Source organism: Dinoponera quadriceps, unplaced genomic scaffold, assembly GCF_001313825.1.
Source record: "Dinoponera quadriceps isolate SergipeBrazil2010 unplaced genomic scaffold, ASM131382v1 scaffold1395, whole genome shotgun sequence".
NCBI lineage: Eukaryota > Metazoa > Arthropoda > Insecta > Hymenoptera > Formicidae > Dinoponera > Dinoponera quadriceps.
In genome coordinates, this window is record NW_014556488.1 from 1,333,207 (window position 1) to 1,359,554 (window position 26,348).

Consider the following 26,348-nt stretch of genomic DNA (forward strand, 5'->3'; position numbering starts at 1 on the left):
GGAACGACGAATCTTTCGATTTCTACATTTTTGTCGTCCACGACGGCATTCTCGAATTGATTCTCGCGATTGTTGTCAATTATCTGTTTCACGAACTCTCCACTCTCGCCTCCGCGCGGACCGGTCGGCAACGACACGCAACGCGCGAAAGTTTTCTCACGTCGATTTCATTATCGCGCCCTGAAAAGAGGCAGAAAAGTAGCTCTTCACGCTCAATCTCCCGCGCGTGATGGGTGAATAATGTGGGAAAACACTCGCGTGCTTGGGGGAGGGAAGAATTAACGCAGGCGCTTTCGTTAACGCGAATATATTATACTTCTGTTGATACACAAGCACGTGTGCTACTCACGTGCCACGGTAAAAAATTCTCCGTTAAACTCGACACACTTCACGCGTCTCGAACATGAATGACAATTTTCGTGTTGATTTAACGCAAGATAAATACGTCGAAAGGTAATACAAATATTTGCTGGCCATATGAAAAATTAACAGCCGTAGTAATCGACGCTGAAGTATAAAATCTGTCGTTTTAACACTCGAACATGTTGAACACCGGCTCAGAACACGAGTACATATCGAGACAACGTGAACACAAGTACGTTAAATTAACGCAGGGCTGTGTTAAGGATTTAACACGAAAATTTTAACAAGAACCGACTTGAGCACACGCATCACAAAATGTTTTTCTACTCGTGTACACGCGTGCGTCGTGTACACGGTGTGTTTCGACGCGGCGGCGAGCAGAAAGCGCTCTCTCGCCCCCATATGCTCCCGTTGCTCCAATTAATTATCCCTAAATCACGCGGAGAGTGTAGTGGAGAACAGTTACAGCGGTGTCTCCTTTTCTTTCTCCCACCGGCGGCGGTCGACCGGTTGTTACAGACTGCGGTGAGACGTGCCGGTCTTGCGTAACGCTAATAACACACCGCGGGAACACGCGTCCGCGTATCATTCGGGCCTGTTTCCAGAAATGATCGCAGAAATTCGAGCGTACACGGTAGTAGAGCGATCGTTTTCACAAGCCGTGTGAGCGTGAGAAGCGCTCGTTCCGTTCTATTCTCTCTGATTTTTGCACGCTTCGCGTTAATACACGCAATCTCTATACTAAGAATATGATAAATAAATCTCAGAATCTCTCCCGCGCCTTTCTCTCTCTCTCTCTCTCCTCCTCCTCCTCCTCTTCCTCCTCTCCTTCCCACGTGCGCGAACCCCTCGATCGTAGGTAGGTAGATCACTCGTCCAGATCGACCGGCAGCATCCTCCCCGCAGCCTTCAACACTCGTTCTTCCCCTCAGAGGCGGTGCTCCTGTTACTCCCGTAACATATCATCGCCCGCTGCAGCCTCTCCAGGTACTCCTGCAGAGCGTCTTCCTGGCCCAGGTCGCGCGCGTCCGACCTCGCGATCGAGCGCTTCTGCACGAGGGCGGAGAGCATGAGCGTCACCACCGGTAGGGTCATGCCCAAGAGGAAGGTCGGCGTCATGATGTTCTTCAGGCCGTGCTTGGTGAAGCCCCGATAGAGCTCCGACCAGATGCCGTCCTCCTGCTCCTCCTTCCGCTTGCCCAGCTTGCCGTACAGGTGCGGCCGCACCTTGCCGGTCGCGGCGATGTAGTTGTAGTAGTGCGGATCGTAGGACTGCGCGTACAACTGGGAGTAGTAGACGTCCTTCGAGGGTGGTGGGTAATCGGAATCGGGGAACCAAGAGCTGGCGTCTTCGAAGGGCGGGTTGGCGATCACGTTCGCTGGCCCCCGATGGAAACCCGGTGGCTTCGTGTAAATCACCTCCACCGGCGCCTTGAAGGGCACTGGTTGGGAGAAGAAGGATAGAAAAGATCGAGCGCGCTGATAGAATATGAGAAATTCGGAGAATTCACGGGGGTGATTGATTGATCGACCGCAGGTGAAAAAAGCCGTTAAGAGTCGGCGCAAGATGTTTATTGCGAAATTCAACCGGTCTATAAGTAAAATAAGAAATGGAGTACCGAACGGATCTCTTTAAGAATCGCCCTTCGGTCGTCATTCCGATCCTCTTCAGTGAAAACATTCAAAAAAAAAAAATAATGCATGAAAATTACTTGACTACGAACGCAAGATGTAAATTGCGAAGCTCGGTCTGTAAATAAAATATGAAATGGAGCAAACCAAACGGACTCATTTGAAAATTATCGAAGCGTCTCGGTCTCGTCACTTCGATCTTCCTCAATGGAAAAATTCCGAAGAAATGATGAAGACAAAAATTATTACGGACTTACCACTTCGTCTAAAATACTAAAACGCAGGAGGGGGGAACCTCGTGACTCACGTACGGAAGATCGGTAATCGAGTCTCGTAATTTATATCTTGCGTCAGCTTTTATTGGCTTTTTTCATCTTCAGTAAATTGTTCAGCCGAGAGCCTTGATATATGATAGGTCACCGGTACTTTATTCGATCGCGACTTATCGCGTCTTTGCGACGTAAACGCGCGTCTCGATGTCTGCGCCGACCGGTCGGTGGGAAAAAAGGAAAGGGAAAAGGAAAGGACCGCGACCGACGTAAGTTGTCGTTTGTTTCGAAAGAAATATTCCCCGGGAGAGGAATTTGCCGTGCGATTAATCCGTTTCGCACGACAGCCGGTCTTCTGCGCCGGTGACTATGTGCTGGCAGCGAGTTGTAAAGATATCTACGACGGTAATCCGTAAATACGTGTGTTCAGTGCTGAAATTATGCAGATTCGGTCGGACGTAATTTATGAAGTCGCGATTTCCCATGTCGAAAAGAAGGAAACGAAAGGACTGCCGGTCAGGAAGCAGGATTTAGCCGTGATGGTATTTTCCCGTATAAAATTACAGATCCGCGACAATGGCGACGTATTCTTTAACGTCGGGTGAAGATCGCACACCTTTGCCGGGCCAACGTCCAAGAACTTTGAACGACGCGGCTTATCGAGGCGTATTAGCGATTGCGCAATCGCGAAGACGAAGGCGAGTCGCACGCGAATAATTTGGAAGACGTCCTCGCGGTCTCACAATTCGATTGAGATAATTTCATTCCGCGTGGTAACGTAATGTGTAACAATCGAGAATAATTCGAGAAGGGTGACCGAATCTCAGGGTTTAATTAAGTATCGCCCGTATGAACTGAAATTAACGCCCTCGATCTGAACATGTAAAAAATTCGCAATTAATTGAGTGTCCCCGTTTTCTCCTTGGTGGAATGCCGGTTAACTGAGGAACGATTTTCTCGAGTCGACGCTTCTTTCCGTGAAGAAGATAACTCGATATTATTGCTTAATATATTCACTTCATTTAACTTGAAATAAACGTGGCAGGTTTTAAAGCCGAACATGCTCGTGAACGTTTCTAAGCGAATTTTTCCACCCTTGGAAAGGAAACCGGGAAAATCCGCGGAAAAAAATCGGATAAACCGGTTTTTTAATTGTAACTATAATTATCACAGTGAGAGAACTATAGTCAGGAGAGCCATTTCTCCGAGCAAGTGTTACTGTAATGTCAGTGACAATAACCTTATACGCATACTACTGCTACTGTTTTTGTAATTAAAACCATCAGAAGGATATAATTGAGGCTGAACATAAAACTATGATTTCTCTCAGTGTACTTAGACGGTTCCTCGTTAAAAGAAGATATCGCGTCGCTCGAAGCTGCCTCGTGCTCAAGGTCGCCCTCTTCTCTCTCCCGCATCTTCGGCAATTCCGTCGCGCATCTCCTCCCTACGACTCACCTGCGACAGGTCCTTTGTACAAGGCCGGCGCGATCCTGGCCTGCGGGAAGACGCCCGGCAACGGCTTGCCGCGTAACCTCTTCATCCTCTGCCGCCACATCGTCGCCGACATCATCGGGTCATTCCGCATCTGAATACCAGGCCCGATCGGCATCGGTTGTAGCATCGTCGCCGGGCCCAGGATACCCGCAGAGGTCCTGATCACCGGCTGCACCGCCGCCTGGGTGAGCGGCTGTGGCGCGTAAACGAAATTCTGACTGGCCGGCAGTTGCTGCCGTTGCTGATTGACCTGCTGCGGCACCACCTGCGGCGTCAGGTGAACGTGAATCGTCTGGTCCGTCTGGGGAAGCAGCGGTTGCCGTTGTTCCACTTGGTGGATGATCGGTTGGGTGTCCACTCGATCCACTCTCTCGTCCTGATCGATCACGGCGACGTCGGCGGACCGGGACTGAGCTTCCGATTGCTGGCTGCGCAGGAAGTAGTCGAGCGACGCACGGGACTCCTCGGGGGTCTTGGAGTTCAGGAAGGTGGTGAGCGCGACCTCCGCCGGGTCGATCGGCGAGCTTCGCTCGGTGGACGTCTGCAGCTGCCGCGCGGACGGGGGACTTTGGACTGAGAACACACGCGGCGCCTGTAATCTGTGATCGGAGAACAGTTCATTGTCCATCGTCTTGGCCGGCTGTCGAGGAGTCTCGAAGACCGGGTAGAGTCTCTGAGGACGCGATATCGCCGAGTTCGAGTAGACGGAGGTGTCCTTGGCGGCCCTCTCGGAGAGGCTGCTCTCCTCGGCGGTGTAATCGGTGTACTCGGTGAGCGGATTCCCCTCGAAGTTCAGCTGGCCGTTCGCCAAGCCGACGAGGACGAGGACGCTCACGAGTCTGATCATGATTCTGCGGGGAAGGAGAGGACGTTGTTATTTCTCGATTTCCTACATCGACTGACTGGGGGGTAAGAAATGTACGGAGGAAAAAGAGGCTTCCTTTGGATTTTTAATGAAACTTCTTTAATCGAAACATCCCGAAATTTACAGTCCGAAAATGTTCCTTCGTTATTATAAGATTATAATCAAACGATTATGAGTCCAATTAACTGAGACAAATCAGATTAGTCAACATAAATTGAGACAATGAGTGAAATTAATCAAGCAGTTACGCAGGTCAGATTACTCGTTGCATAATTCGGATTGCGCGGAGAATCTCAACGATCGCGCCTTTCGCGACGGTTCGCAGTCGAAATTCCGCTGCTTCGGCGGAACGTATGCGTGGGATTCTTCACGTCGTGTCGCAACGAGAAGAGGAGGAAAAAGACGCGCTCGCGAGACTGCGCCCCACGATCGCGTAATCGCGATTGTCTAGGATGCTTTTCCGTGAGCGACTTTATTGCTCTCGATGTAAGTGGAACGGCGCGAGAGAACGTCTCGAAATCGTCTCGCTGGAGCGCGAAGTCCTGTTCTCACCGTCGAATAGATTCGACATCTGCTATCCGGCAGCCATCGAACAGATATATCGAGGACTATGGACGTGTTACAATCGAACGCACGTCCGTGATCGCGTCTCGACGCGCGTCGTAACACACTTCCCTTCGGTCAAGGATGAAACATTAAGACGTCCTAAGGTATCGATGACTCGCTTGACTTAATTAATCCGATCCGTGTGATATCTTCACGCTGGACGGAGAAAAAATGCCGATAAAATATCCAACAGCAGTGTAATTGAAGCCAATCTTCTTGATTCAATGGCAAATATCATTCAAGCTGCTACGTTATGTATTGTTTCGATAATTCAAGCATTAGCTTCGAAGATATCGCAATTGAATCCGGAAGATTTGTTCTAATTACGGGTGCCGCTGGAAATTCGACAGCATTATTCCTATGTGCGATTTTCAACGGATACTTAGGTAACATTAAGACGTCCTAAGACGTCGTGAAGACGTCTTTTAGATAATAAAACCTTCCAAGACGTTAAGATGTCTCTTAGACGTCGTTACGACGTCTAAATAACGCCTTTGAGACGACTTTTAGACACATATAATTGTTTAGAAAGATTCCTCCATGTCTCTTTCCGTCGTGTCTCCCGCGATTTTCGCGCAAAAATAAGGGAACCAGGCGTTTCCTCCGGGGACGATCACCGAGGTCGAAGTCGAAAGCAGCGACGATCGTCGTCGAATCGACGTTTCCGCGCGGGCGGGCAGCGGCTGAATTTTAAATCCGCGCTCTCCCGACGGAGAGATTGGGTCGAGAGAGGCCGAGGCCCGACGCATCGAAAGTATTTGTGTGTTGAAACGCGACCCCAAAATGCCAAAAGGAAAAGCGGGCTACGATAGCGAGAGAGAGTGACGAGCGGCTCCGTTGGTTCGAGTATGCCGGCCACGTGCGCGCCCAACTTGGAGAAAAGTCAGCGAAGAAGCGACAAGAGAGCACAAAAGCACTCGTGTCTCGCACTGCTACATCACGCTAAGAGAGCCCGCGTGCTCTTGCCTTTATGCTCGCTGAGTATTTCGTACTTAACGTGGAAGAACCCTCGGAGAGGAGATCTCTTTTCTCCACTTCTGCACATGTTTTCTCCTCGATCGATTTCTCTAATTCTGACGAACAGCGAGCGGGTAATTTATTCGGCGCATCTGGTAGGTGATGCGAATGCTCTCGATTATACACAGAACGTCCGGTAATTTCCTTCGGATAAGTACAGGTGGAACGGGTGAAACCGAACAGGAAAGTCATGTGCCATTTCGCAAAATTCGCGATGGTTAACGAGGAATTAATTAATCTTGCTAACGAGAGCCATGTTTCTTTATCTGGCCCGTAGCTTTCCGTACGCTTATTACACTCATACGGATTAATTAATTCCTCATTAGCTACTGCGAGTTTTGCAAAATGGTACATGACTGTTCGGCTGAGTTTCGGTCGTTCCACATCCGCGCACACAACCTATATTGAAATTAGCCCGGCAAATTTGTTGCGTTCATTGCTGAGTAAAATGGAGAGCGAGCACGATTCAATCGCGAGGAATGAATAACTTTCGCGAATAAAATGAACAACACTGACTCAGTATTTCTTCTCACAGGCATCTAACGGCGGCCTTCTGTTTTTTTCTTTTAACACCCAAACTTCCTACCGAGGATTTAATGGAAAGGCAAATCCTTCGCGTCAGTCTAATGTGACGTTCGATATCGCTCGCGAACACACACACACACACACACGTTGGCGGGAAAATAAGAATGTTCGTGGAGGAAACTTATACGTTGAAGACAATATTTAATGTGCACACAAAGATACACGGCGACTCGAATCGAATGCAGGTCGGCGATGAGCGTAATCGTGTCTAGTAACGGTAAAATAATGAAGTCGCAGCATCAAAAATCCCAACTATCTAGTTCGTCGAGTCCGCGTCACGTTCCGCTGTGTCATGTGTATATGTGTGTGTGTGTGTATGTAGGCAAAGCGCGCCAATTAAAAACCGCCTAGTGCACCGGAATTATTCGCTAAATGAGCCAATTTGTCGTAACGTAGACTCGCGCGATTCTCTCGGGCAACTTTACTACCGTTCTCGTTTTGTCAATTTTGCTAACTGTCCTGTCTATCTCCCGACACGTCCGATTCATAATCGATGACCGAACGACACTTTCTCTCCCGACAGTTTTTTTTTTCTCCTTTTCCAACGCGAAGAACTAGAGATTACGTCTACTTGAGGAACGTCCATCGCTGCATCCGGTATTTCAATCGACACGAACGACACGAGTGATAACGGGAAAGAATAATCTTCCGCTCGAGTGCGCATTTACAAATATATTTCCGGCATCTGGTACCTCCCCGATTTTATGACCATTCTTGCATTTCGATTCGCATTCTATTGGCTGTTTCGCGACTTTCTAAAACCGTTAATCCATCAGGGATTCAGTATTCGAAACTTCATAGCCGATTCACTGCTCGAACTGCGCCGCAGACGTAGGCGACGTGTTTGCGAAGCGTTTCGCGTTCGCCCTTTGAGCCTACTTCGGAAATTCAGCTCATCTGGACACGAAGAGAATCATTTCCGTAGGTTAATCGGTTAATCGCGCGAACTCGATGATCTCCGTTCCCGTACGCGATACTGAAAGTATCCCGAGTTATCAATCTCAATTATCGTATAAGTCAGAAATTATCATTCCTCTCTCTCTCTCTCTCTCTCTCTCTGGAGAAGTCAGAAATGAAATATTCACGAAGCCTGCAATATTAGATATCACATAAATCTTCCTTCGGATGTATAATCCTTTCTTTCAACTTTAATCATCACTTTCTCAGTTTTGAACTTTCGATGACGGATTGAAACATCCGTCATCACTTTCATACACCATTCGTCTCATTAGCTCGATTCATTCAACGGATGTAATTAACATTCCAAACTGGGGACAACACGTTCGTAATTCCCCCTTTTGTTCCTCTCACGCACTATCCGGTATCCCGAGTTGTCACTGTCGTCATTCATCTCGAGCGAACCGATCGAAGACAGGACTACCTAAACACGCCCTCGAAAATCAAGCAGGAGATTCCGCGCTTTTACAATCGCGAAGAATCATCGTCGCCTTCAATGAGCCAGACGAGAAAGTTACCCGTGCATCTTCTGAGTGGGAAGGAAGACACTTTCTCGGGAAAAGATGTTGCGGTAGAGACACTGCTGGGCCTGTTTGAGAAATGTTTTTCGCAAACGCTGCTCCGAGGAGCGCGCGGACTGCGAAAAAGAAATCCTCCGAGAGGAGGAAAATGCCAACGCCAATCGTAATCGTCAGATTCGACTTGACGGACAGCTTCAGAATCGACTCGACAGCTTGTCTCAATCGGATATCTGTGAGGCTCTATCTTTGATTTCGTCGACGCGAGAGCAAACGATACCGACTAGAGTCCTTAATCGTCAGCGCTTGAGCATCGACGGTGGAATTCGAAAATTCCGCGTCATCCACTTCGATATCCACCTCCGCCGGTGTTCAAAGCATCTCATAATTCGAGCTGTCACCTGAGGGCCAATTCGTCTGGTATTACTCACGCCGGTGATCTCCGGTCGACGTTAACGCGAGTCGCAATCGATCAACCCGGCAACGAGCGATCGACAGAACTTGACCTGACGCACTTCGCACCGGCGCTGGCACTCGGACGAATGAATGGACGGGCGAATCTTCTCGCGTTTCTCTAACACTGGCGACGACGCGCGAGGAGACGACGGGTCCCATCGGTCGCACCAGGAACACTGAGATCGGCACCGGCCGCGAGAAAGGCATTCACTCTGCCGTGAACTCCCTACCTTGACACCTTCGCCACCATCGGCCCCATCGCCGACTTACCTCGTAAATTACCCAGCTACCTGGCGACTCGCCCGAACGCCGCTCGTTCGTCTGTCTTTCACGGAAGAATCGATTGTACCGATGACAGAACAAGAACGAGGAGAGAAGAGAGAGAGACGATGTCGCCCGGCAACATTTGGCGATCTCCTCCGACCGTCTGACAGACCGGCCGATCTGGCGAAGGCCAACCGGTCGGTCCGCTGCTTCCCGGAAAAGGAGGAGAGACACGTGAGAATCCGCGAAGGCGGGGTGCCCTAGGGGTTCTTGATATGCTGATGATGATGTACGGAGTCGAAGGTTGCATGCATGTTACGGTGCTCCCGTCGGCCGCTATCCGGAACTTCGCACGGATCAGAAGAGAAGGTGAGGAACGTTACTTCAAGGTTCCTGAGACCCGTCTTGAGATGTCTCGTTGCGATAAGGCGACCGATGATGCTGTCATCGCGATGATCTAAGAAACTTTATGCAAAATTGCTACAAGCTTATTATTAAGATCCCTCGATCTTAGAAATAAATCGTTACACTTAACGCTTTACAATCGATTAGGATTTTTCATCAATTTTCCCGAGGGACTCGAGAGACCAATTCGAGATCTCCGTTTTCGAACCAATCATCCCGATTTCAAATTATCTCGTCGCGCTACGTCGCGCCTTCGAAATGAAATCATCGTATCGAGGATATCCAGTTACGGCTGCAGAGTAAAAATAAAGTTCGGTTATCCTCTCGTGCGACGTATCCTCCCGAGCAGACCGGTGAGCCCCGCTGGACCACGTAGTCCGAGCCGAACAAGCGGCGATCGACGGCCTCTGTCCCGGCAGCCGCCGGAAGCGAAGATGCCTCCAGCGGCGGCAGAAGCCGGACGGGCGAGATAGTGTGTCGCAAGATCCGGTAGAGTCGGTGGTACATAAAACGCGCCGTTGTCGGACGAATCGCCGCAGATGGATTGTTTGCCGAAGGTCGCGCGAGCCGGCTAACGGTCCTCGGCGGTTAAAGACCTACTTAGGGGCGCGGAGGAGCGCGAGAGCTCGATTCGCCTTTTCGATCCCTCTGACGGAACCCGGCGATTTGTTTAGCCTCCATCCGGGCGAACGGGGCCAGGTGCGAATCATCGTCGCCCGAGACGGACGTCTCTTCGCCGGGATGACATGATTTTTCGACATGAAGGCGGCAAGTCCGCCGGACCTAGATTCAGACAGAAGATGAATCCCGAGGAGAGACCGCCGCAGATTCGCAGAGGAGACTGCCGTGATTACCCGTGACTGAAGCGACGTCGCATATGTGATCTTCTCGCGGGCCAAATGCGAGGTCTCGAGTCGCTGCGACGGCAGTTGAACGTTGAATGTACGGTTAGAGGCACCGATTTCATTGTTTCTCCGCGAAGAAGGCGCGTTAGAATCTGAGAATGGTTGCGTTAAGCTAGCGGCTTAAATGGCGCAACGTGCAATGTTGCACGCGGATGCGACCACGAATAGGTTGCCAGTTACCCGAAAATTGCGGGCCAGATTTTCATCGGAGATGAAATCGTGTCTGAGAATCGCCGGTGCGTCGTTAAAAATCATACAGTGCGCGGAGAAGGATTGGTTGGTCCGATGTGACGGCGAACAAACCGAATACCTTTCGCTCGAAGGAATCTCGGGATGATTTCCCATAAAGCAAATTTCGCTCATAAGAATTAGAAATCCAGTTCCCTTCGACGAAAACGTGTTCACCTACTTCATGGTGTCTTAATTCAAGCGAACTTTCTTCTCCATTTAGGCAGACTACGTTAGCTGAGCGCACGGCAAAAATTTCCTGTCCACTGACATTCTTGGGTTATTTTATTGTATTATATATTATATATCATATTATATTTCGTATTTGTGATCACGCTTCAACCGAAAAATCCAGACCTAACTGTAAACTCGGGTCTGTGTATCTCGGAGCAAGTTTCGAGTAGCGATTTCCAAATCTAAATTCCCGAATTGAGCTTCCTACCGCGGTTCTAACACTTGTGCGTAGCTGCCGCTACTATGTCTCACCTGCGCTCCCCGTTCATTCGCTTTGCGCGTTATATTTGATGAAAGATAAAGAGCTTCGTTCGCCGGGCAGAAGCGACGAAGGGACCTTTGCTCTCTTCCTGCGGATAATCACGCGGCTAATTCCATTCCTTCGCTTCTTCCTCTCGCGTGATCGCTCGCTAGCGTGTGCCACATACTAGATGAGCGATTCATCGAGTTATCTATACCATTTTTAGCTGTCGTTCGCTGCGTTGCGCGACGACGATAAGGAGACTCGCGCGCATACATTTTCCTCCGTCGCCGAGAGACTCGTGTTGCGTCCGCCGATAAGGTGCAATCAGGATGACGATGATCCATCGGGGATTCAGGACGTGCAGCCAGCAAACTCGTGAGCCAGTTCCATAATGTCGAACGGCAGCACAAACAAAACGGCCGAGATTACCGTTCGCTAATCGCGCGCAGCTCGGCGATGCTCGCGCTATCGCTCGCTCGATTGTCGGATCGGCGATTTGTCGAACGAACGAACGAAAGAACGGTTGGCATAACGGAGACACGTAGACCTTGATCGTCGTCGACGTTCGATTGTAAAACGTGTTCGTTTAATGTCAAGGTTGACATTGACAATAGCGCACCGGGAAAACCGCGCGATTCAAGCGAGATAAAAACTTCGCACAAGATCACTCTTCTCTCTTTCTCTTTTACTTTTCGTTATCGCCGAGTGTCCCTCCCGGAGAATACATAAGTAAACTTTAATTTAATTAGCATCGCGCTTATAGTCGAATAAAGCCGCCTGAGTCCAAGTTCAACTTCTTTTCCTAAAGAGTATTATCATTGTTGACATTTCGAGACAATCAGTCGAGTTGGATGGTAGACGTGCCTGCACTGACATAGATCTAATCGTACTGGGCGTGTGTCGGAGAACAAGGCCTGGAAGTTTTAGAATCATGACCCTGCGCGTAATCGCCGACATATACATACACACATCACATTATGTGCCGTCATTGCTTCTCTATAAGTATCTAAGTTTATCTATCCGCTCTCGACGAGGTAGAAGTCCGACGCATACGGGGATGCTTTGTTCGTAATCACGTAATCATATGGCAAACGTGAGGTGTGTTACCAAACCTCTCCGTTTATCTCTCTCCGCTCTGTCTGTCACTGTCACTCCTGTATCGTCGAATCCTCTCACAATTAAACCCAATTGCACGCGATCTCAGAGTCCCGATGAAATCAAACCGCGAGACTGCGCAGAGAGAAATATCATTCCGCTGCTGAGAAAAGCGATCACTAAGTTTACTTTCCTCATTTTATCGTTATCTTCAGAGAATATTATATACAATGAACCCCATTGGGTCAGGAAAATAAATTTCACATAATTAGAGAGAGAACTATGCACCCGTATAAATATTGCCATGAAATTAAATTGCGGGCGTCAGCGACGAGTCAAGACTAAACTCTAATTAAGACGGATATACTGACTGACGCAGAAATGAATTCTCGTTTTATTAGAATTCGTTAGAACTCGAATTCCAATGGAGATCAGACCAAGTAGATTCCGCACGATTGGAGAGAGAGAGAGGGAGAGAACTATATACCCGCATAAATATTCACTCGAATTTCCCGGTGTTAATCACACGGCGTTCGCCGCATTACGATCTCGAGCGTGCGATTTCCGTTAGATTCGCTCGCGAATGAAAGCGTGAGAAATGCGTTTCCATTCTTCGGGAAGCAGATCTCCCGGCGTGGGAGTAATGTCAATGATTAATAGCTGCTGCATCACCGCGTAATCATGGACGCGTCGGTGCATTCGCACGCGAACGGCTTCTCTCGCGAGTCCACCGAGCTGTTAATGTGGTTGTAGTTGGAAACGATCTTCGAGCGAAAATGAAAAAATCCTTTCTTTTTTCAAGTTTAACCTCAATAAAGAAACAAAAATGTGGAGAAAAAACAATGAAACTGTGCAAAATGTGTCAATATTAACATAAATAAATAACAAGAAGAACGGAAAGGATTGTGCGCGCGGAATATTCGCACAAATTAAAACTCCCGCCGGATCTTTCCCGTTTTCCTCGTTTATTCGTATTAAATATCGACACATTTTGCACAATTCCATATTTTTTTCGTTGAGATTAAACTTAAAGAAGAAATTTTGCAAATTTGCACTCTAAAATCGCTCCAAACTTCAGCTGCACGGCTGTTACGCAACCGCGTACGCGGCTTCCGACTTAGCCCGAGTGCGTGAGTACGTCGGAAAGAACGGTGAACAGGGTCACCGGTGTTTATTCCGGATGACGAAGACGTCGGATCTAACGAGGAGGAAAGGCAAGAGATGAAAGATTGAAGGTCGGGGGATTCCCTCCCGGACCATCTGGCGCTTATTGCTTCATTCACGTGTTAATACAAAATTTCGTCGATGCGATAACATTTCGCACGCGCAATTCAACGTGTAGCACCGAGACACGCGAGTCGTACGCAAATTTTCTTAATCGCGGTAATCGCGCAGTAAAATCATAAGCTCGCTTGTACGCATGAATGCGTCGTCGTTCTTATCGTCTTAATTCTCGCGTGTACTCGCGAAGCACTTATTCAGTCATATTACATATCACAGTTCAAGAGACTGGAAGGCAGAGTCGCATTGAAAAAAAAAAACGCGCCTGCCAATCTGCATATCGTAAACAAGTCTTCTCGCAGAGCACGACGCGCATGATCGTCGCACTTAGTGCACATGCACCCGCAGCAGTGACGTTTCAAGTGCGTCCGCTCCGCCGCGCACAGTTGAGTCATCCACTCGTCATAATGCACGAAAAAGGAAAAAAATCAACGACACAGTCGGCGAAAACATCGCATAAGTCACGCACTTCTTTCGAAGTTCAACTACGATCGTAGATTTTTTTCTGAGGTCGTCAATTACGACCGCCTTTTTACTTGACGAGGCAAAAATAACGCGTACGAACTCGGTTCGTTCGGTATTCCGACGAGATCTCGAAAAAGAGCGAAAGAACTTCTCCCATTTTATATTTAGATTTGGGCCATCCGCGTACAGAGATGAGTCTAACGTCAAATTGTAGAGAGTGTTCGGTTGTCCATCATCAGGTAGATCCGACCGAAGTCATTTTTGCGAACCGAGCTCCGTTCCGTTTCGCTCTCGTTACACGTACGTACGCCTCGCTCGCGTTCTCTCTCTCTCTCTCTCTATTGCGTCGGTGTTACGTTCATTACGACATCTCGGCTTGAAATTGAAATGCGCTTTCGCGCTTGAGGGGACTCCACGGAGACAAAGCGCCAACAATCGCCCGCGCGCGTGTATTCCGCGTTCAATCGATGCACCTGCGTGCCAAGAACCACACGGTTGGCTAGCTCCCTCGCACGTTCGGAAGCTCGGTGCATCCGCACCGAGCGTGAACGTCTGTCGTCGCGTGACGCACGCTCGTCCGGTGCGTCTGCCCGCGCGCGCGTTTTCGCCTCAAGTCTAATCACTCGCGAATGCCCGGCGTCATTTCCCATCTTATCAGTCATTCCTCGTCGGTATCTGAATTATTCAAAGCGGAGCAGCGATGATGAGCATTAAAAGTATTTCATTGTTAAATCACCGGGAGAAATTCCGCGCGATAATGCCAAATTCCTTTCCGGGTGATAACGTAGCGTTGTTGCATTTTGTATTCTTACAAAGTTCGCATTTTATCGCACTTTAACGCACACAAGGCGTAACCGTGGGCGATCAGCATGGTCGAGCAGCGAACAACGACAGGGAACAACAGCGGGGACTCTACACATTGCTTATTTTTCGGAGTCCGTCAAGATGACCTTGTACCAGAATAGATGTGTGTGTGTGGTGATGCTCGGTCGTACGTAGTGGCATACATGATTTTGGGGATCGCGTATCTTTCACATATGCGTAGAAGACGATCATTATTTACGTTTTTCTCAAGAATTCAATTCTATGAATCGACTTTGTAAAGCTTACTATAAAAAACAATGTAAAGTTTTATACGATATCAGCAAGGAAATTCCACCATATAAGTAGTTACATCCTGCAATGATTGTAAAGTCGCATTATGTTTAACATGTTTCAGCACAATACATCGCGATATAGTGTCGTAATTATAAGTATTTTATTCGAAAATATATTTTCATTAAAAATATAGTATTTTAATGTTAAATATTAACAATATTAGAAATAAAAAGTTCACTTTCTTCCTTCGACATAAATTACATGAATATACGAAATTTTTTTAAAACAACTGTTTGACTCTGTGGCGCATTTTGAACGTCATATATTTTCCTTACCAAAAACAATATCTTATAAATATCATGACGCATATATTAAAGATAAAACTCTTAGTTTCGATAACGTGGGGTGCATGTGGCGTGAACGCAAAGTCGTCGAAGATCCGGCGGTCCGGCAGCGAAAGTGTTAAATATAAGATCCGACTACGAATACCAGTTTTTTTTTTAATCAGATTCAAGGTTAGATCTAATCGACACTTGCGCAAATCAGGCATTAATTCACAACGTACAGTTTGGCTGTACTGGTCCACCCACAAACTACGTGCTCCGGAGGAGGACATCGCGTTTCTCCTCGGTTCTTCCGATCTCGTGTCGCCGTTACGCGATGAAACGAGCTGTATCGATCTTCCTCGGCACGAGGCGGTCGCGGGGCCTTGGCCGTAGCCTTGATCGGAACCGGCTCGGCGATTGTTTCTCGAGCCGTCGTCCAAATCCGCCCGTCCGACAATGCGCAGCCCGACGAAAACGGGAGCTGTCCGCCCGGCCGAACGTCTTCACGAGTTGATTGCGCGACGGACAAGCGGAAGTCCCAGATGGGCTTTCACGACCACAAGCCGCTCGTTCCGTTCTGCTGCTCCGGAGATACATTAGCGCGATCACCGCCGTGTCATCCCTGCGCATAGGTGACCCGGCGTTCTAACGGGGCCGCGTCAGCCACGCGGTCTCATCAACCCGATTTCACGAGCGATAACAGCCGTCCCCAAGGGCGCTCCTCAATGGGCAGGGCCGATGCCGGACGTAGTGAGAAACGAAGAAATAATAAATAAATTCGACGGTAACTGAAAACGCGCCAATCGAGCGTCACAGTCAATTAGCCTCGAAGACGGCAACGACCAGTCGTCTGCACGATACCAACGGCGCCGACGTTTTATTAGTCTCACGTCGGCGCCGGTCTCCCACGCGACATGGAGCTACTCCGAATCAAATGTAATCCGCCCTTCCATTCATAAGCGTTATCAGGATATTATGCCGCCGGATCGGCCCACTTTAGCGAGTAGTCGCAACGTGCGTCTTCGAAAAATGGCTACCAAGTGCGAGCCGCCGGTGTGGCCTACGGGGAATCTCGCACCGAAAGCGCTCACGTGAACTTCCACGATGGGCCTCATGATGCCGATGCCCACCCGGCCGCTGCAACACGACCGACAACGACTACTACCACGATGACGACGATGTTCATTGCCCTCCCGGCTGTATACTGCAGTATCCCCGCGCGGCGGACTCGAGGCTGCTGCCTGCGAGCGCCGCGTTCGTTCGCCGCAACGCTCCGCGGTTCAGCCAGTCAGTCAGGCAGGCAGGCAGTTAGTCAGTCGGTTGGCCAGTCGTACGGTGGGTGAAGCAGCGTCAGAAGACAAAGCGTCTCTCGCGCCAGCTGACGGAGCCCGCGGGGCCTGCCGAGAAGGAACATCGCACCGGGATGGAGGCACTGCGCGGCGACAGCGACAGGGTGCCGAGATCAGCAGCTACAACCGCCGGCGTGTACAATACCACCACGTGTGAGGATGACCGGGCCGACGGTGGTGCCACGGTCACGTGGAGCCGTTGCAAGGAGCTGCTGCTCGACTTTCACCTCAACTCCGACCGGATATTCTACCGGTGAGTGTGGCGTCCCCTCCCCGGAAGCTTCGCAATAGCGCCGCCGACGCGGGGAGAAGGGCTCGTTGCTTCCGTGGCCGGTCCCCTCGATTTTTCTGACACACGCGAGACCGCAGGGCCGAGGGGCAGGTAGGAGAGAACAGGACGCTCGAGAGAGAGAGAGGAAGGTGAGCTTTCTTCAGTGGCGTCTCTCGGGAGTTCTCTCTTCTTCCTGAGCGCGTACTTGTTCCTTGAACCCGGCTTTCTGGGCTCCTTTCTTCCTGAGCGTAAAACACACTCGTACGTTGGATGCAACATGTGTAGTGAAATTGAAGAGAGTTTCTCTTTCTTCTTTATTCTCTTGCCTCTTCCTTTCTCTCGACGAGTATCTCTGAAGAACGAGATGAATAAATTGGGTTGAATGCATCACAGGTAATAGCGTTTAAGCTTGGTTGCACTTTCTTTCGAGTAAAAACCGACGTTCAAGAGCTCACTATGAAGAGTCGCATACTCGTTTGGTGGAAGACACACATATTTTCTCCGGTCGCTTCAGTTTCCCTCGATTCACCTCGATGTCTTCCGTCCTTTTTTCCGAGATCCGAGCACATACTCGTCTCTCTCCTCGAACGTGGCAGATGCGATATAAATAATACGACTCGTGAGGCATGTAAACTCGATTAGACACGGCACGCTACGACGCGCGTTACGTCTAATCATTGCGCTTTCTACGATTGGGACGGTTGTGTATTTATGTTTAGCGAGGAATGAAAGAGAAAAAATGGAGACTAAAAGCTGTCGCGAAAGCGAAACTAGTGTGCTGTCGTTTTTGCTGTTGTGATCGCGCGTCATGATTTCACGACGATCTGAATGGTGGCCCCGATGGCAGGTGAGATCCCGGATTTCGAGATCGAAGGGAAAAAATTGAATGTTGCGCTTTCGCTCGCTCAAGGTCTCCTCTGGGGCCTTCGGATGCAGCTCTCTCTCTCTCTCTCTCTCTCTCTCTCTCTCTCTCTCTCTCTCATCTTCTTGCCCGCATTGTTTTCGTGCGTCTCGCCGACTTGTTGTAAATTGCATTTCGTGGAACGAGTCTCGTTCTTCCCGGTACTTCACTCTTTTCATCCGGCGATGCGTGTGACTCTCAAAGCACAATAAAATACAACGTCGACGTGTGCAACGAGACGCGGGAAAACAATCTCTATCGGCGTTTCCCCAGTCGCGCGTGGCCGCGCCGAGTGAGAACGCAATAATAATAATTTCGTTATTCCACGGATGATTTTGCAGTTGCAAAAGATTCGCACACGACGATGCAGCTGTGGCATTATTGATCTCTATAAGGCGGCTTGCCAGCTAGATCCTTATCGTTATCGTCTTGTCATTTAAAGAAATACAGAAATAAAAAAATGAAAGGGAAAATATTTTTCAGCGGACCCGCGACGCTTCTCTCTCTCTCTCTCTCTCGTCTGTGATTAAGTCGCATATAAATTATCTGAGATTACACATGCGTCTCTGTTTATATATGTTATACTCCATGACGGTGAACTTAAGATAGTTGTGTCGCAGAGTGCCATATTTTCAGTGGCGTATCAAGGCGGTCACTCACTCAATTCGGTATTTGTCAAACAAAATTATGTTCCTGTACATTTATTTCACTGCCTGAATAATAAATGTTAATTTGAAACAAAGCTGAGGTAGACACACACACACACACACACATATATACACACAATATTATAAATACGAAAATATTATTTTTTATTTTTTTTATTAATGCTATTTTTACGCATTAGTTGATCTAATAGAAATGCACAGATAATAGGAAGAAGTATATAAATGTTTAAATATGTGCATATGTATGTGTATTTCGAGTATTGTTAAATAATAATAAATGTAAGCTATGAATTTTATTTTCCAAACAAAATGGTCAATAATTCTGAAATTTGTGTGTAATACTTCTATATTGGTCCATAATATCACAATAGTTTTTTATTCAAATCTTAAATGTGGTTTGGAAGAAATTAAAAATAGAAGGTAAGAATAAGACATTGACTTCAAAAAATACATACAAAAAATGTCATTTTCAGTTGCAAATATCTCAGTTTCCGAATGGTCCGAATTTTTTTCTAATTGTACCGATAATTAGATCATATTTAAATCTATATATAGCGCAAGTTTTTCTTAGTGCGAATTCTTAAGAAACACATTTTATGCTCCAGCTATCTTAAGACAACACTCGTCATATTTATCTTAAAATATGATTAATATGAAAAAATATCCGACACTAAAAATAATGAGAGAGGGAGAGAAAGAAGGAAAAAGCGATCGTAAAAGCTGTGCGAATATTTTTTACGTAACTATTTTAATAAGCCGTAATGGCGAGCACATTACGATCGCACGACATGGTATCAGGCGTTGCTTCGCGTTGTCTTTTCGAGAAGTGACGTAATGCTGTAAGTCCGTCTCTCTCTCTCTTTCTCTCTCACAACGGTCGCACGTCGGAGATAATCAGTCCCAAACGGGAGGAATATAGACGGCATCGTCACTTGTATTAACTGCTACTGGGTTAGTACGGGTTTCAGCCAATTTTCGCGATAGTAACGTCGCAACGAGATCGCCGCGTTTTATTCACATTCTTCATTGCCAATCAAGTGAATTCTACAGTTAACGTTACAATCGAACCGACAAGTTTCGAATTTCATCACACGAATTCAACTCATCCCGAACGTCTTGGTTATCCGTACAGGGACGGATGGTAATTTTTTCCATAGGGTCTGAAGCTGATCTCTGAATTCCTTTCTCCAACGTCACCAAACGACGCTAATGGAACGCATAATTTGAGAAGGAATGACAATTATAATCGATCGAGAGCGGTGAAAATTCAAAACAATTCGCGAATATTTCTAAGAACATTTCTAATTTAATTCACGCAGCTCTCTTGAAGTTCCGAAGCTTAAATTTCATTGGTCCCTGGATCCACTCTCCTCGTTTTTTAAAAAGCTACTTTTTACAGGACTTATTTTTAGAAAGGTGTAACATTATCGTCTTCATGTGAGCGTACTTCCGTTTTCTAATGATCTGTCATCGGGAATTCAGCAGGTTTCTATCTCGCTTTTGACCCCATCGTCTTCATTGTCCAATATTGTGCCTCATATCAAGGGAAGTCTTCAATTCTTAATGAGCATTGCATTGCGCAACCACAAGCAAAGATCTTCTTCTTTCCAAGAAGTGTTTTTAAGTAAAACGCGTCTCTGAAAACGTCAAAGGCGTCTGTTGTTGCAAGCACGACGCGCTTGGAAAATCTGATGAGTGTTATTGACGAGTGTGCCGCGAAGGTACGTATCTGCTGCGTCCTAATTGACGATTAATTGATAGCTCAAGTGGCCTCCGACTACTTGATAGCGCGGACACGAATTACAGAAGAAAGAAGCTCTCTCGGTTTCGTTCTCCAATCGGGAAATCTGAGCGACCTCGAGATCGTCACTTTGCAGGCGCCTAATTAGTTCCTCGTGATTCCTTGGATGCAGAGGACGGCACGTAAGCATGTGTGCGCCGCGTTATTTTTATTTTTTTCCGCACACCGGATGGTGCGGTTTGTGCGCTAAGCCATTACGCACATAGTAGTAGCGTCTCTCTGTCTCTCTCTATCGGAAATCACAAAAGTGAAAGATATTTTATTCATCAGATCGCGCGCGTTGCGAACCAGATTGTGTAAGAGCGTCGGTTCTCCGCTTTCGCTTGTCCTTTGAATCGGAGATCATTGCCCCCGTTGTATCGAGCCGATCGTATCGATTATCATTGTCTCGTGATCATAGCTGAGTAAATCGAATTTGTGTGATTTAATACGGCAGGCATCTGTCGCCGCCACGGCTGGCGCGGTCGACGGTTTTTTCGGCGGTCAATGCCTTAAGTTAGTTATCGTTGCGATCGTTCTCATTATATTGTAGGATGAGACGATAACTATCACCATCTGCAATACCTCGGAAAGATAAACAGATTTCATTGACGACTAGATGAAAAGATAGACGACGTTTACATTTACGGAAAGTATTCGAAGTGACGACCGATATGATTCCTGTGTTAAATAAATTTTCGTCCTCTCGTATTTCGAAGATATTTTCTCAAGGTGGCAATAGTTACTGCGTGCTTCACCCTGTATATTATATATTCCTCCTATGTTACATATTTATTCTTCCATCTCTATCTGTGTGTGTTCCTCCTCGTTCTTATAACACATCCTCGTATGCTCTTCAGGATCGGACTCAGCATAGCCACAAAGCCATGGCTTTGGCTGATAATATCACTTTGCCTGAACGTCATCTGCGGCTTCGGACTGTTGCTCTGGAAGGAGAAGGTCAACGAGGTCGAGCTTTACATGCCGATCGGCTCCGTGTTCCGCAAGGACGCCGCCTGGGTGAAGGAACACTTCCGGGACGATCTTAGGCACGAGATCATCATCGTCACCGCCCCGAACGTGCTGGACCCCGAAGTGCTGCGATCGGTACATAGGCGATCATGAATTATACGAGTATCCAACGAAGGTTCTTTTCCACATTAATGCACAATTCTCCCCTGCGATTAATTGATAGTTAAGCCGAGCTCGTCGCGTCCGCCCGAGACGACGCTTCGCTGTCGTCCTTCTTCCTCGCTTTCCGAGATACTCGAGGTTACAAGATCCGACGATTATTGGACGGCGCAAATGTCTAAAGGTTTTAGAAACGCTCGAAAGGTGGAATCTTGAACGTTTTTGCCGTTATCCGAGACATCAGTCGCTCGTTATGTCCCTGCGTCCTCGTACCTCGTACTCTCTTAACAATGTTAATTTCGTGACGTTGTCAATATTAATCGTGATTGCTGCGACAAGTATCCGGATGATTCATTTCTCGTGATATTTGTATAATTATATATGTATTCTGACTACATATGTAGAACGGTATCGCGTTGTACGAATGTTTTTGCCTCGATTGCGGTTGCGTGATGCCGATCGCTCGCTATTGCAGATCCAAGATATCGAGAGAGACGTGAAGAGCATAGTGGTTCACAATGACACTTGGAAGGACGTATGCGCCGGGTGAGTCCTCCTTACGAGAAAACGCGACGATCGTTCAGTACGAAGATTATGTGACGATATATTTGCAGGCACTTCACGTGGTTTCAGCAGGACGCCACGTGGGAAACCATGGACAAGAGCGAGTTTCCCGATGAGTATCTATTTATTATAAACGACACGATGTCGAAAGACGCGTGTATTTACAAGTCGCTTTTGAAGCTGTGGCAGAAGGACGGGGCGAAGGATGTCGGCATGTTGACGAAGAAGGAGATACTGCGCGACGTCACCGTAGCTATGCAGAATAAGTGAGTGACGATATGAATTTCACGCGACAGAATTTATTTGGTCGGATCGCTCGACGACAAGCCTCGGAATATATTCCGCATAAAAATTCCTAGAGTAAAACTCAAGTATGCGGTCAATTAATATAGTTTTTTTTTTGCAAAAAGAATCAATTAACGCAATTTCTTGCAAAAAGAAACGTTCCCGAAGAATCGGTTTGGACGTAAACTGGAAATACTGCAGAATGTGACGTGACTATGCGAAGTAAGTGAAGTAGAGGAATTTCACGTGAGAATTTACTCGATCGGATCGCTCGGTATCGAACATCGCGGGTTCTACGCGCAAGAATCTTTCGAATAAAACTTAAGACCCTTCGATAGTCGCAATAAACACCCAGATACCTCGTCAATTCTCCACTGTTCCTTGCGCCCTTTAACGTCTGATCTGTTAGCTGAGTGCTAACGAAAGAAACATTCACGAGGCGGAGGGAAATAATGGGAAAATTAGCGCGCATATGTGTGAGACACACTAATTGCGACCGTCATAAGTGAAAGATATCGTGACGATATATCCAACTAACGGAAGATCGATAAAGTCTACGGTACACACAATAAATTAATAATACGAGTTTCCTCGCAAAAAGAAATCCGGTCTTCCAATTACGTTTATCACGCCTACCTGGCATAAAGGTTCGTTTTAACGTGATCTGTTTTCAATATGATCGCTCGCCTCCTTATGTAACTCGATCGAACGACTTACCGAACTTGTTTCTTTCTTCCCATCATCTACCTGCGTTCTTGTTTTTCTTCGACTTCGTTGCGATGAATTATTCTCGATGAGAGACAAAAAAATAATTCCGATCGCGGCCGTTCGTCGCTTCCTAATGGAAATTTCTCGGCCGGCAGACACGCGAAGGACATCTTGTCGGACATCGCGCCGCTGCTGGCGGACGTCGAATACGACGAGAACGGCTGGGTGAAAGGCGCGCGGGCGACGATCATGTACTGGATGCTGAAGAAGTCGAATCCTCGCTCGCCGGACTGGGAGGTCGAGTTCATCGAACGGGTGCTGTACTCGAACCGCACCCTGCCGCCCGGGATGGAGATCTACGCGGTGACGTCGCGCAGCTACCACGACATGCTGCACCAGGTGATCAACAGTAACATGACCGTGCTGTTCTGCGGCATGTCGCTGATCACGATCTACGTGATCGTGATGATCGGCCGGTGCAACGTGGTGCAGCAGCGGATCTACCTGTCGCTCATGGGCATCTCCGTGGTCGGGCAAGCCCTCCTGTCGTCCTACGGCCTCTGCTACTACATGGGCTTCTTCTACGGGCCGGTGCACCCGATCCTGCCGTTCCTGCTGCTCGGCATCGGCGTCGACGACATGTTCGTCATAATGCAGAGCCTGGAGACCATGTCGGCGAAGGACAAGTCATCGGGCATAGCCGAGCGCATCGCGAAAGCCATTCAAGTATCAGGTGTGTGCGAGCACGCGCGTCCCTTGGCAGAGCTCGCCGTTGAACCGGACAGAAATAACCGGTCGTTCGTTGCCTACAGTCGCGTCTACAGTCGAACGTGAATCTCTTAACGCGAGTCTCGCGGACGTACTAAAAATACGGGAAAGTTCACTCGTTGACTTAGCGGCGACTCGCGCGCTAATAGGGGCTGTCGTGAAAATGAAGAGACCGGTGTGCGCGAGCTTGAATTTCACTCGTATGTCGCAGGTATGTCCATCACCGTGACGTCGCTCACCAACATGGTGGCCTTCGGCATCGGCATGACGACGGTGATGCCGTTCCTCAAGTCCTTCTGCATGTTCGCGGCCACGGGGATACTGTTCCTCTACGTCTACGAGATCATGTTCTTCGTCAGCTGCCTGGTGTACGACGAGAGAAGGCTGGCCGCGAAGAAGGACGGCTGCTGCTGCCGGCCGCAGCGGCCGGACTGGCAAGCGAACGAGTGCAGCAAACGGGACTTCCAGCGTATCATGTTCGAGAAGTACGTCGGCCCGTGCGTGACGAGGACGTGGGTGAAGACGATCGTTCTGCTACTCACCGCCGGCCTGCTGTGCGTCAACGTGTGGGCGATCTTCCAGGTGGAGCAGAACTTCGACCCGCTCATGTACTTAAACCAGGAGTCCTATCCGATACGGTTCAACAACAAGCTGAAGGAGCACTTCCCGCGCTACGGCAAGAACGTCAACATCTACCTGTCCGGCGTGGACTACTACGAGGACCGTCAGACGCTCGCCCAGCTGGTGGACAACCTCAGGCGGAACCCCTACGTGAACAACCGCACCCTCGAGCCGTGGTTCGTCGCCTACGAGAAGTGGCTCAACACCACTCACAAAGGTAGTCGTCGTATCCGGGATTGCGAATCGGCAGATTGGAATGCGACGAGTCGATCAATTATGTCACACATTTGTCAAGTTCGAATTGTCAATTCGCGATCTTCAACACCCAGTCTGATTCAGACTTGATACGAGACACGATGCGATCGCGAGAGACTCGGACGAGACGATGTTAACAAACGAGATCTGAATCTACCACTGAATATAACCTACTGTGTTCTCCGTCACAGCGGAATATATCGTGGACAGGGAAGAGTATTACAATACCCTCACGGAATACCTGCTGCTGACGGTGGAGGGTCAAGCGTACATCCAGGACATCAAGTTCGACAAGCTTCCGTTCAACGAGTACAACATCACGGTACGTAGTGCACGCGAACGTAACAACCATCTGACGCTCCGCGACGAATGAGAAGCGCCTCCACTCACTCCTAATCGCTTACCGATTTTCGCAGACCTCGCAGATCCCGGTGCAACATATCCCCATGAGCACGACGTCCGATCAGATACGAGCCATGCAGTCGGTCCGTGACGCCGTGATGTCGCTGAACTTCACCCACGACCATATCGCGATTCATTCGATAGATTACGTGACGTGGGCGTCGAACAAGGTGAGCGGGCTTAACGGACTCAGGTGGACGCCGGGTCTCCTCGTCGCTCACGTCGCTGCTCTTTCCAGATCATCGGCGAGGAACTGATCAGGAACCTGAGCCTGGAGATAGTGGCGGTCGGGATAGTGACGCTGGTGCTGCTGAGGAATCTACTGGCATCGTTCTGGGTGATGTGCTGCGTGCTGTTCACGCTCGTCGATCTCCTAGGCTCGATGTACTTCATGGGCCTGACCGTCGAGATCTCGTCGACCATCATGGTCTTGCTGTGCGCCGGTCTCGCGGTCGACTACGCCGCGCACATCGGTCTGGAGTTCATACGCTCCAGCGGCACTAAGCAGGGTACGGCTGACGGGGAAGGACGTGAACGACGAGAATTAAATTACGAGGATCGCACACTTGTTTATGTCGTAGTAGTACAAAAGTTAACGTCGAGATTTATGATGCAATGTAAATAGTTACCGGTTATTAGAGTTCCTAATAAAGTCGATAGATACTATTTACGGCGGGGGGAGGGGAAGACGTCCGGCGAAATGCGCGCACCGAAATCGACCCCGCCGGACTACTTCTGTACTTCGTTACGTATGTTGCAGAACGTGCGGTTACGACGCTGAGCGTCATCGGGCCGGCCGTCCTCAACGGTGGCTTGAGCACGTTCCTCGCCTTCGTCCTGCTGGGTTTCAGCCAGGCTTACGTCTTCAAGGCCTTCTTCAGGGTATGAATCGGACAGTGTTGAATATTATCAAATGCGTCTTCGGTGAAATCGAACGCCAATTCTCCTTGTACTCGTTTCAGTTGTTCTCGTCCGTGGTGCTATTCGGTTTGTTCCACGGCTTGCTGTTTTTGCCGGTGATACTGAGCTTGGCGGGGCCAGGCGAGAGGAAGCAGAACAGCCTGGAGAAGGGGCAGAGTATGCAATATCACAACGGCTACTATACCGTCCGTCTGTCCCAAAACGGAAAAGGTAATGTCCTTCGGATATCTTCCTTTGAAAATGTCAACAAAATTCTGTCGTTACGATTCCGTACGTGCGATCCATTTACGCACCGTTTTTTGCTTTGCAGATATAGAGGACACGCTTGCTAAATGACATTTAGCGACACTCCAAGAGGCTGCTTAGGTAAACAAATATTCCTGTAGGTAATTCTAGCGTCGGAAGTTTGTATGA

General features: G+C 48.5%; 2 protein-coding genes across 5 annotated transcripts; one reads left to right on the forward strand and one right to left on the reverse strand.

Moving 5' to 3' along the window:
• Positions 1 to 291: 291 nt before the first annotated feature.
• Positions 292 to 25,097, reverse strand: LOC106747696. 4 transcript variants are annotated; one of them, XM_014625475.1, is made up of 3 exons: positions 25,016 to 25,097; positions 3,723 to 4,612; positions 292 to 1,805 (listed from the first exon to the last, which is right to left on the reverse strand). In XM_014625475.1, the coding sequence occupies exons 1-3, from the start codon at positions 25,057 to 25,059 to the stop codon at positions 1,273 to 1,275; spliced, it is 1,467 nt and encodes a 488-aa protein (XP_014480961.1). In that variant the 5' UTR covers positions 25,060 to 25,097; the 3' UTR covers positions 292 to 1,272. The 4 variants fall into 4 exon arrangements, with proteins under 4 accessions (XP_014480961.1, XP_014480962.1, XP_014480964.1 ...); XM_014625476.1 differs by lacking the exon at positions 25,016 to 25,097 and adding an exon at positions 22,977 to 23,116; XM_014625478.1 differs by lacking the exon at positions 25,016 to 25,097 and adding an exon at positions 15,550 to 16,586.
• Positions 16,627 to 26,336, forward strand: LOC106747694 (patched domain-containing protein 3-like). The gene is made up of 12 exons (XM_014625474.1): positions 16,627 to 16,912; positions 21,140 to 21,386; positions 21,886 to 21,956; positions 22,025 to 22,240; positions 23,123 to 23,700; positions 23,947 to 24,573; positions 24,803 to 24,933; positions 25,028 to 25,183; positions 25,252 to 25,522; positions 25,774 to 25,895; positions 25,976 to 26,144; positions 26,245 to 26,336. The coding sequence occupies exons 1-12, from the start codon at positions 16,734 to 16,736 to the stop codon at positions 26,268 to 26,270; spliced, it is 2,793 nt and encodes a 930-aa protein (XP_014480960.1). The 5' UTR covers positions 16,627 to 16,733; the 3' UTR covers positions 26,271 to 26,336.
• Positions 26,337 to 26,348: the final 12 nt, after the last annotated feature.

What these genes read in the sequence shown, in the direction of transcription:
- LOC106747696 (XM_014625475.1), bottom strand. Translation starts at nt 25,059, where the DNA reads ATGGGGATATGTTGCACCGGGATCTGCGAGGTCTGCGAAAATCG. An exon ending in TGCGAGGTCTGCGAAAATCG is followed by an intron (nt 4,613 to 25,015) that starts GTAAGCGATTAG and finishes CCTTCCCCGCAG; the next exon opens with AATCATGATCAGACTCGTGA. An exon ending in GTACAAAGGACCTGTCGCAG is followed by an intron (nt 1,806 to 3,722) that starts GTGAGTCGTAGG and finishes TCTCCCAACCAG; the next exon opens with TGCCCTTCAAGGCGCCGGTG.
- LOC106747694 (XM_014625474.1), top strand. Translation starts at nt 16,734, where the DNA reads ATGGAGGCACTGCGCGGCGACAGCGACAGGGTGCCGAGATCAGCAGCT. An exon ending in ACCCCGAAGTGCTGCGATCG is followed by an intron (nt 21,387 to 21,885) that starts GTACATAGGCGA and finishes TCGCTATTGCAG; the next exon opens with ATCCAAGATATCGAGAGAGA. An exon ending in TGACGTGGGCGTCGAACAAG is followed by an intron (nt 25,184 to 25,251) that starts GTGAGCGGGCTT and finishes TGCTCTTTCCAG; the next exon opens with ATCATCGGCGAGGAACTGAT.